At 46.3% G+C, this 10000-nt stretch overlaps 2 protein-coding genes across 2 annotated transcripts in view; one reads left to right on the top strand and one right to left on the bottom strand.

Moving 5' to 3' along the window:
- Positions 1-1896, top strand: part of LOC118312748 — a 2906-nt gene extending 1010 nt beyond the window's left edge. The window contains exon 2 of the mRNA XM_035637600.2: positions 1143-1896. Coding sequence (XP_035493493.2) covers positions 1143-1568 — 426 coding nt within the window. The 3' untranslated portion in view covers positions 1569-1896. The remainder of the gene's footprint in view (positions 1-1142) is intronic.
- An 895-nt stretch (positions 1897-2791) lies between these two features.
- Positions 2792-10000, bottom strand: part of LOC118312347 — a 7257-nt gene continuing 48 nt past the window's right edge. The window contains exons 1-12 of the mRNA XM_047333889.1: positions 9962-10000; positions 8994-9210; positions 7883-8053; positions 6639-7676; positions 6492-6552; positions 6262-6339; positions 5910-5925; positions 4245-4608; positions 3702-3920; positions 3459-3522; positions 3066-3110; positions 2792-2945 (exon numbers count right to left, since the gene is read on the bottom strand). The exon at positions 9962-10000 is cut by the window's right edge and continues 48 nt beyond it. Coding sequence (XP_047189845.1) covers positions 2861-2945; positions 3066-3110; positions 3459-3522; positions 3702-3920; positions 4245-4608; positions 5910-5925; positions 6262-6339; positions 6492-6552; positions 6639-7676; positions 7883-8053; positions 8994-9210; positions 9962-10000 — 2397 coding nt within the window. The 3' untranslated portion in view covers positions 2792-2860. The remainder of the gene's footprint in view (positions 2946-3065; positions 3111-3458; positions 3523-3701; positions 3921-4244; positions 4609-5909; positions 5926-6261; positions 6340-6491; positions 6553-6638; positions 7677-7882; positions 8054-8993; positions 9211-9961) is intronic.

Genomic DNA, 10000 nt, shown 5'->3' with positions numbered 1-10000 from the left:
GCACAAACGTCGGCCATCTTGCCGTTCGCCGTCTGTCTCTGTCCTCTAAGCCTCACACACAGATAAGTGTCAGACTCTCGTCACACGACACTTTGTGCCGAGAGCAGTCGGGCGGATTGAGATTTAATACTGTCCAGTGGGGTAAAGAGGGGGCGGGGTCAACCAGGCTGCATTTACTAATTGCAATAGAAATTGGAGTTTGGGAGAATGTGGGACACTGAGCGTAAGCGGCATGTCGCTTCACTGTGATCCTTCTTCAGGATCAAACTCAGCATCTGGTGGGCAAGTGTCAAACAACCGACAGGGGACACTTTATGGTGTCGCACCGCTGATTCCATTTCCATATTCTGGAGCGTTTAGTTCAACAAGGGTATTCAACACGATGTAGAAATATGGAGACTCACACGGAGGTCGGTCCACCTCATGGAACTATATCTAACTCTTATATGAACACAGAGTTATGGACAATTAAAAAAAGTTCTTCTAAATTTTACACTGTAGCTCTAATGGTGACACGACCCAGCAGTTCACCTGAGACCCTTCTGTGTTCCTCAACTCCATTAAGGAACCTCTCTCTTCTGATTGGCTCACAGATGCCGGTTGAGCTCAAGGAAGATTCATGTAAAACTACATTGAGATGGTTTTTGGTACTTTAAAACCACAAATAAATATTCTTATGGATACAAAAACTGCACAAAAAACCCCCACCCACCACAAAAGGGTCAATACAATCGAGGCGTCGCGGTTCGTTGATGCAGGTTCTGGAGAAGAAGGAGACGTTAGTCTTTAAAAGAGAAAAGAACCAAAGGAACCGACCAGAACGACGCGAGGAACAGAGACTACACCCACGAGGGAAACGCAAAGTGACCGAATAGGACGCGGGACAACAGGAAGTGAACGCAAAATGAAACAGGAAACACCAAACTGAAGTTGAACACGACAATGGATCACGAGAAAGTCACACAAGAGTCTCGACGATTGTAAAAATTGGGGCCAGGGACCTTCTAATAATAATAATGATGATAATGATAATGATAATCATAATCATAATCATAATCATAATCATAACCACAATCATAATAATGTTAATGATAATGATAATCATAATCATAATAACCGCCCTTCTCCCTGTTGATCATCAGGGCCACAACTGGAATGAGTTGGACCTGGCGGAGGACAGGAGGTCCGAGCTGGTGGTGTACGTGGTCCTGCCGGTCGTCTCCGTCCTGTTGGTGGCGCTGCTGCTGGGCCTGGTCTACCGCCGCTGGTCCCGCAGCGGCAAGCTGAGCCTGGCCAACGTCATCGCCCTCGACCTCCCGGACACGGAGAGCAGCGCCGAGTTCCTGTGCTCGCTGACCCGCAACGCCTCGCGCCACACCAGCACCAGCTCGGACGGCTCGGACGGCGTCTTCGTCATGGTCTACCTGCCGCCGCCCTACGAAGAGACCCTCACCAAGATCACCCGCGCCGCCAGCCTGTCCAGCTCCAAGGACGTGGAGTCGATGAAGATAGAAGAGCTGGAGGCCGCGCTGTGTCCGGAGCTCAGGTGCAGCGGGCGATACGTGTGACCGAGACCGTCTAACTCCAAAGTCTGGTGTTTTCTAAGTTGTCTGTGAGTTATGTCTGTCGATAGAGCTCTTTGAGCCTCTGTTAGCGCATAGTTGTGGTACGTTCACCGTGTGGTTCACTCTCATCACAAACCTCGTGTCCAGCGGCAGCAGCAGTTCCAGCACCTGCCCAGCAGGGGGCAGCAGACAGACACTGTCAGAGAGGAGGGCGGCGGCTCACAGCGCAGCTCAACCAGAGCGACAGGAGCGGACCCAACGCACGTGATGACGGCGTGTGAAGATGTTGCTGCGTGCGTGTTGTCAGCTGGTTGTCTTCTGCCCTCTAGTGTCCAACGTTTAATAAATGCAGTTTTAAAGGAGTCACGAGTGTCATTTTTTTTTTAACCAGCTGTGGATCACAGATTACAACCAACTATAACAAAGATAGAATGACTGGAAACAGCACATGGTGTATTAAGAGCAGTGAGCTCTCCAATGTTGCTGCGGACATTTCCCGGAATTTTTCCGATCTCTGGAAAATGTATATCATCAAAATAACTAATGAGAAGCAAAGTGATCCGAAACATGAACACGTGTGCTAAGAACGACCTCACGTGACAGAAACATCCACATGTTCCATCAGCTAACATGGAGGGGGCGGGGCTTATGACCTATTCTGCAGCCAGACACCAGGGGGCGATCGGGATGATCTGGCCTCACTTTAGACGAGCTGTCATGTCGTCCATCTTTATTAACAATCCAATCTGTAACGAGAAAATAGCCATTTCGTCTCTAATGTGTTTAAGCCATCACTGTTTTAGGCTGTGAAGAAGTTAGAAATGTGATTTTTATTGTGATATTCTTTATGATTCTTGACGGCTTTCAAGTCATCGTTGAACCTTGAGGCAGATTCATTCCCCCCATATCTGCATTATTTTGCAGAGAAAAACATGGACGTCTTAGATAGATTGATTTATGTTTTTGATATAAAACTGCTTCTGGCCATAACTTCATGTCGCTGCACTTCCCCCGAGTTCAGGTCCGGACGGTTTGACAAGATTGTTATTATAAATTTTCCCACATCAGATTATCAGATATCCACCCAAGTAACTTTCATACAGTCCCTTATATCTGCGACTTCAATTCAAGGACCTATTACTAGTATGTTTAGTATGTATTTATATATATAAATATGTATCTGGTGTAGGTTTTTGACGGAGCGGATGTATTCATAGACACAGAAATGGTGTGGCATAAGTGCAACATGCTTCATTTTATTATGGCCATAAATCTGTGGCTCTCGCGTCACGACGTCACGCGACTCCAGGCGATGTGCAGTCAGCGAAGTAGTCGCCGGCTTGCGTGTCTCTGCACTCGTCCTGGAAGATGATTCTGACCCTGCAGCAGAGGAACAGAGGAGATCGACACCAGCTCGGGGTCAGAGTTCAAACCACGTCACTTGTCTGCACTGATTCCACCAATCGAACGGTTCCTGATCTATGAGGCACAGTAACTTACATTCGTCTCAACGGCTCCCAGTGCGGCGCCGTGAAGCCATTGTCACTGTGGAAACACGAGTTCAGGAACGTGAACACAAACACGTTTCACATCAAGAAATGTCGGCGAGGGAGAAGGAAGTCACGACAATTGAAGAACTTTTTTGTGGAAAAAAAATCTTATCAGGACCAAAATAATTATCTGACCTCCACATCTGGAGGTGGATGTCGTTATCAAAGATGAGGATTATTTTTAATCTACATTACAAAAGAAAGTGAATCAACAAATCCAGATGTGACAAAACTGTCTCATTCAACAATAACGTGGTAGAAAATGAAGAAAAAAACATAAATCAGGTGCAATTATTCTTATTCCCCCGTGAAGAAATGTTAAAAAAGTCAATAAAGAACTTACATGAGGTCGTTCAGGATCTTCAACAGACACGTGATGTCATCAAGTACGTCGTCGTCGGCCAAGTCTGCAGAGACGACGAGGGAACGAAGGTTTCGCAGGTTCAAGACAGAGACTTGAAACGCGTGTAAGTACAGTAGCTACAATATCTACAACTGACGCCTGTCGAACTGTGGTGAAGAAATGACAATTATCAGCTGATTCTCTGACCAGGACAATCAAACCGACATGAAGACACAAACTCACGGCTGCAGTCTATCGCACAGATGTTGGGCCGCTGGGTCGAGCCGTCGCTGCAGACCAGGTGGTTGCTGAGCTGGAAAATGCCGTACAAGGTCCAGGTTTCCTCGGCTCCTCCGCCGGGAGCGAGACTCCGCCCCCCGCCGCCCCCCGCCGCCCCCCCGGGGTTCAGCTCGCTCACCGCACTGGTGTTGAAGCCCGTCGCCAGCTCGGCATGGCAGACGACTGGAGGAGACAAAAATACACACAGATGTCTCAGCTCCTCGTCCACGAGCGTCCAGGAGGACGGTTGTACCGCGGCGGATGTTGTCGTGGTCCCCAGAGGAGGAGTCCTCGGGGTTTTCTGACCCCGCTCATCTTCTTTCCTCTCGGACTCCTCTCAGGCCCAAGTCCACTTGAACACAAGATACATCCGAAGTCTAGAAACGCACGTTTTTAATGAGCACGTTCATAATCCCCAGAGGAGGAACCCGGTGCCTTCGGACACTAATGCACCTATTGTAACCAAAAGCATCTATTTCAGTGGTAAAAGTAACGGTCAGCACTTACTCTTCGCCAACAGGTTCTCTCCAAATCCTCTCCGTGCGTCCTCTGCGAGGTCGCCAACCGCCTTCAGCAGCTGCTTCCTCAGTTGGCACTTCGCCTGCAGCTCCGCCCGGCCGCAGCCCAGCAGCGCCAACAGAAGCACCACAAGTGGCCTCATCTTCACCTCCGGCCGTCGTCTGAGACTCCGAGCGCTCACCTGGGCGTGATATAGGTCCGCAGAGCCCCGCCGCCGCCGGCGAATCAGACAGAGGCCTGCATCTTTTGTTGTGCTCAGATAAAAGGCCGCTCCCTCGGCGCCGGGAAAGCGAGGCTCTGGAGGTGAACGCTGTCGTGCCACATCTCGCGCCTGGCTTTGGGTTTCTGAGCTCTAAAGAGGTCGGCGGGGGGGGGGAGAGGAAAATGATCCGTCTACCTGCAAACGCCCTTCTCATTTACAGGGTTACGCCTTCGTCCCGTTGAAAAGACCATGAGACTAAAACCCCCGATGAGGTGAAACAGTTTGTCTTCCCACGTCACCACAAGACACTCGGGACCTCAGAGGATCGAGTTTCAGGCCTTTCACTGCGACAGCGATGATTCAGTGGGTGCGTCTTCCATATGAGGCCGTGAGTCTCCAGAGCACGGCGATCGTGTTGAGCCCGCAGCCAGAGAAGCGATCAACAACAGGAACAATGCGAAGAGCAGGAAGACGGCAACACGGGAGCATGTCTGCTCCGGCTGAAGTGGAAGGAAGAGTTTCAGACTGAAACTCATCTACTGGCCCGGGCGGATGAAGCACAAGTTAGAAAAGTACGTGTTAAATGAGACTTTCATTTAGGAACCTTATGAAGATATAATAATATCATAATCTATGAATCCACATAACTCAGTGTGAGTTCAGAACGGAGACGGACCAACGATCGTCAGATTGTCCATCAATTTAAGAAACAGACACTTCAAGGAACAGAAGTGGAACTTTATTTTGGTAAATCTCTGAATTGATGCAGCAAAAGATTAAAAATAATGTTCAGGCTGAGTTTCCAAAAACGAGTCTTCGTGACCGCAGCACCCACAGCTAGCTACACTGCTAGCATTGCTACACTGTCGTCCATCAATGTCTTTTTCATTCACATTTAACGTTTACTGTAAGCGACTCTACTCTTCTGGAGCCGTTTAACCTGTTTCTCTTCTCGCACGACGTCCACCCGCGTCGTGTGTCCTCGTGACGCCTTCGCGCCACAACTGCTTCCTGCGACTGAGGCTGCAGTTCTGCCAACTCACTAAATCAATATTCTATATCTGTAATTCCACAAATAAAAAAGTATATCCACATGTAAATATATTATATGTGAGTACATGTGAGTCTTTGGCATTGAAGGACGACGTGATGAAGAAATCTCTTCCACCCTCAACGGTCTTTGTTTGTGGTCACAAGGAGACGGAGACGACGCAGCAACGCGCCGCAGGAAACACCGGCCCCACATGAAATGTCCAAACGCGTTGGGCGGCCTGTGAAAAGCACGTCGGCCGCAGCAGCTGTAGCCAACATTAGCGGAAAAGAAGTTGAACCCTCCAGGACACGAAAGCCCCAAAACCAAACATCATCAACGTCATCGACTTCAGCTGATGAACTCCTTAGTGAAGTTGTGGACCCAAAGAGTTTGGACTTTTCTCCAACTCAAATCGAACATTGGAGTTTTCAGTTCTGAAAAAGGAAACATGGGATGAGGGCACACGTCCGTGTACAGGATCCGTGTCAGATCCAGTGAGAGCAGTCATGTGTTCATATCAAAACATCAAACACTCATCGTGGAGTAAAAGATGTTTATTATATCATTTCAGGAGATACACCGATTTTTATTTTTGCTCATCAGAGATTAAAGAAGTTAATAAAATCACCGACACTTAAATTCATCCGTGACGGGATTTGAACAACAAAATGACTTCAGTGAAGAAATCTCGCTGATGAATCAGAGGAAAGAGGCAGATGCTGGTGGCGTTGGAGGGAGAGAGGACAGTCGTGTGGAGTCCTGCAGGTCACCGAGCGGCGGCTCCTTCGCATTCGCTGAACAAGTTGTTGGTGTGATAACAGCTGCGGGAGGCTTTCTTCAGCAAAATCCTATTTGATGACAAAAAACAATTGTTAAAACAGTTCATAAGCAACATGCACACATTTCATAGAGCGCCTTCTTCCAGCCGAGAGGACGCGAGTGTTTCGGATTCCAAAGATTCCTTTTGGGGCAATCCTCATTTTTCTCTGCAGGAACTCACCACCAGTAGTGCGTCTCCACAAAGCAGGCGACGTCATCCGTTATGTCGTCATCGGTGAAGGCTTCAGGGGAAAACCAGACACAGTTATTCATTTGCAAAATGTCAAATTGAAGTGATTGTCCATGGATACTTTACACAAAGACTCACCTTCGCAGGGTGCGTTGCACTTGTTTTTGGACCAGCGGTAACCAGAGTTGCAGAAGAAGCTGTCCGCCAACTGGAAGAGTCCATAAAACCCGAGGGACTTCTTATTTCTGGGCCGCGGGAGATGTGGCCGTAGCTTCTTACGCTCCCCACCCTCCGCGATGTCCTCTTCATCGCTCTCCTCGTCCTCATCGCCCATCATGTCGTCGTCTTGCCCCAGATCCTCATCAGACTCGCCTTCTACCTCCTTCATCACTTCCTCCATGCTCACGTCCATCTCCCTCGAGTTGGACTCATGGCTGCCTGCGTCAGCATCCCGCTTTCGTCTGGCGCCACCAGCTTCAGGGTCGATCGGTTCAGTAGTTGTTGTTCCGATGGTCGTTGGTTCAGTAGTTGTTGGTTCAGTAGTTGTTGGTTCAGTAGTTGTTGGTTCAGTAGTCGTTGGTTCAGTAGTTGTTGGTTCAGTAGTTGTTGGTTCAGTAGTTGTTGGTTCAGTAGTTGTTGGTTCAGTAGTCGTTGGTTCAGTAGTCGTTGGTTCAGTATTTGTTGGTTCAGTAGTCGTTGGTTCAGTAGTTGTTGGTTCAGTAGTCGTTGGTTCAGTAGTCGTTGGTTCAGTAGTCGTTGGTTCAGTAGTCGTTGGTTCAGTAGTCGTTGGTTCAGTAGTCGTTGGTTCAGTAGTCGTTGGTTCAGTAGTTGTTGGTTCAGTAGTCGTTGGTTCAGTAGTTGTTGGTTCAGTAGTCGTTGGTTCAGTAGTCGTTGGTTCAGTAGTCGTTGGTTCAGTAGTTGTTGGTTCAGTAGTCGTTGGTTCAGTAGTTGTTGGTTCAGTAGTTGTTGGTTCAGTAGTCGTTGGTTCAGTAGTTGTTGGTTCAGTAGTCGTTGGTTCAGTAGTTGTTGGTTCAGTAGTTGTTGTTCCGGTGGTCGTTGGTTCACTGGTGGTTTCGTCAACCCTTGGTGCTGAGAGAGTTGTCGTCGTCCCACGTTTGCCCAACACCCTGACCAAGCCAGTCTCCAGCCTGGACCTTCTTTTCACTTCACAGATCACTGCAGCGAACCAGTCATGCAAGCAGCGGGCAGGAAGCAAACACGGAGAAAGAGAAGAGGATTTTAAAATGTTTCCTCTAATTTTCTTCGGTCAGATTTGGAGTCGTGTCTGTGTCTCTTCGTGGTCACTTTACAGTCATTTAACATGAATATTAACAGTCACTTCAAACAGAGCTTGTCATGAGTCTTGAGCGGATAAACCTCACCTATTGCCAAGATCTTCTCCTTGAATCTTTGCAACCTTCCGGGCAGGGTGATGGCCTCCCCGAGTTTTTCCTTCAGTTCGCATTCGGAGACGGTCCGGCCCTCGGACCGGCTGGGCAGCAGGACGGCCACAGACACCACCAACAACATCCCCAACTTCATGTCGACACCGTCTGCGGGGGGAAAAAGGTCGGATGAACAGATTGCTCCGGGCCGGAAGAGGATGGATGAGGTGGGCCATGTCTCCTGGTGAACCTCAGCCAATGTAACAAGTTCTCGTCTGGATGCATAAAGAAATAGAGCAGTTTTAAACCGATCTTCACTCACATTCTCTGCTTTTGTGCAACCAGCTGTGTCAGAGGACAGTATTCAACTTACAGGTAAACGGCGCCCCCTGGTGGGGAGGACAGTTTCAAACAGGCTCAGTCAGGAGCAGCGGAGATGGAGGTTATGATTCAGCAAATAAATCACATCATCAGTCTCAGACAAAGTGCCCACTGAAGTGTGATCCACTCACGACAGCAGGAGCCGGTTTAGTGGTTGAGGAATAAATTCATTTAGATTCATTTTCTATTTGAAAACTCCAATGTGATTAATCATTGATACATTAATCTATTCATGTTTACAACTACATTATAATGTGTATAGGAACATGTGTTCATTGTTTACATTCTGCTCATTGATTCTAAATCAAGGTGTTTTTTTATATTTTCATTTAACGAGGCAGATTATTTCTGGTTAAAAAATTGAAATATTGATCAGCCTGGTGAGATTACTTTGTTTCGTTTTTTTAAAAGAATATTTTTTTAAAGAAAACAAGTGGATTCATGTCACTCCATCGACAAAACATCGAGGGACCGAACAAAAATCTGAGTGTTCAGGAATTCCCGTTGACGCCAGTTCAAGGATACTTACCGAAAATGACAACTTTGATTTACAAAATTGACAATAATTACCGATTTATTGTTGTTGTAATTGCACTAATGACTTTTACTCAACAAAATCATATGAACAATATGCACATCTTCATTAACGTCTAAATCTACCACCTACTAAACACTGTGGATCATCTCCAACATGTACATTGATAAATGTTTTCATCCATGTATCTACCTTCGTCTTCCCTCACTTTCTTCCCCTCGTCGTTTTTCCCCAGACTCCAACAAAGTGATGAGTGAAAACGTGGCGACTGAACCATCAAACGTCCCAGAGGAAGAAGTTGATGAAGGAACAGAGAAAGATGTTTCTCACCTGGTTGTTCCCTCGAAGATGCTGTGAGCCGCTCTGGACCTCCGACTCTTATAGGTTGATCTGCCTCATGCGTCTCCACCTGAACAATGAACAACTGTTGTTCTGATCATTGTGCCCATGTGGAGTTAGTTATCTTTGGTCAACCGACACCTGAGCGTGACAGAGCTCATACGTATCGAATGACAGAACAAACAATACAGATGCAAACCATGATTTGACATAACTGCAGTGTCATGCTGGTAAAATGCTTCTTTCTGATATTTTACATTGGGTACTATTCCCTTAAATCATTATATATATATATATTAGTGCTGTCAATGGATTTTTTTTTTTACTAATTAATCGCACAACTTGCTGATTAATCGTGATTAATGAATATGTTTTTCCTTAAGATTGAAGTTTGTAAAAATGGATATTTAAATGTCAAATGATGGATTTCATTTAGAATCAACACAAAGGAAGTTTTAAATTCTTTTGAACTTTGAGGTCAGACGTATATATATATATATATATATATATATATATATACACTGTCTGTATCTATCACATACACATGTGATAGATACAGAGGTCTATATCTATATATTCACGTGTATATACACACCTGTATATCTATATTCACCTGTATATCTAGATATACAGGTGTATATCTAGATATACACCTGTATATCTATATATTCACGTGTATATCTATATATATTCACCTGTATATCTAGATATACAGGTGAATATAGATATACAGGTGTGTATATATACACCTGTATATCTATATTCACTACTACTTCCTAGTAGTTCGCCACTTCTTCGCGTGTTTTGGTGACAAAACGTACTTTTAACTCCTTAAACTCCTCAGACTCCTCAGACTCCTC

The sequence above is a fragment of the Scophthalmus maximus genome, chromosome 8 (genome assembly GCF_022379125.1).
Source record: "Scophthalmus maximus strain ysfricsl-2021 chromosome 8, ASM2237912v1, whole genome shotgun sequence".
NCBI classification, from domain to species: Eukaryota; Metazoa; Chordata; class Actinopteri; order Pleuronectiformes; family Scophthalmidae; genus Scophthalmus; species Scophthalmus maximus.
Note: the sequence above shows the minus strand (reverse complement) of the source record. Positions and strands in the feature narration are given on the sequence as shown.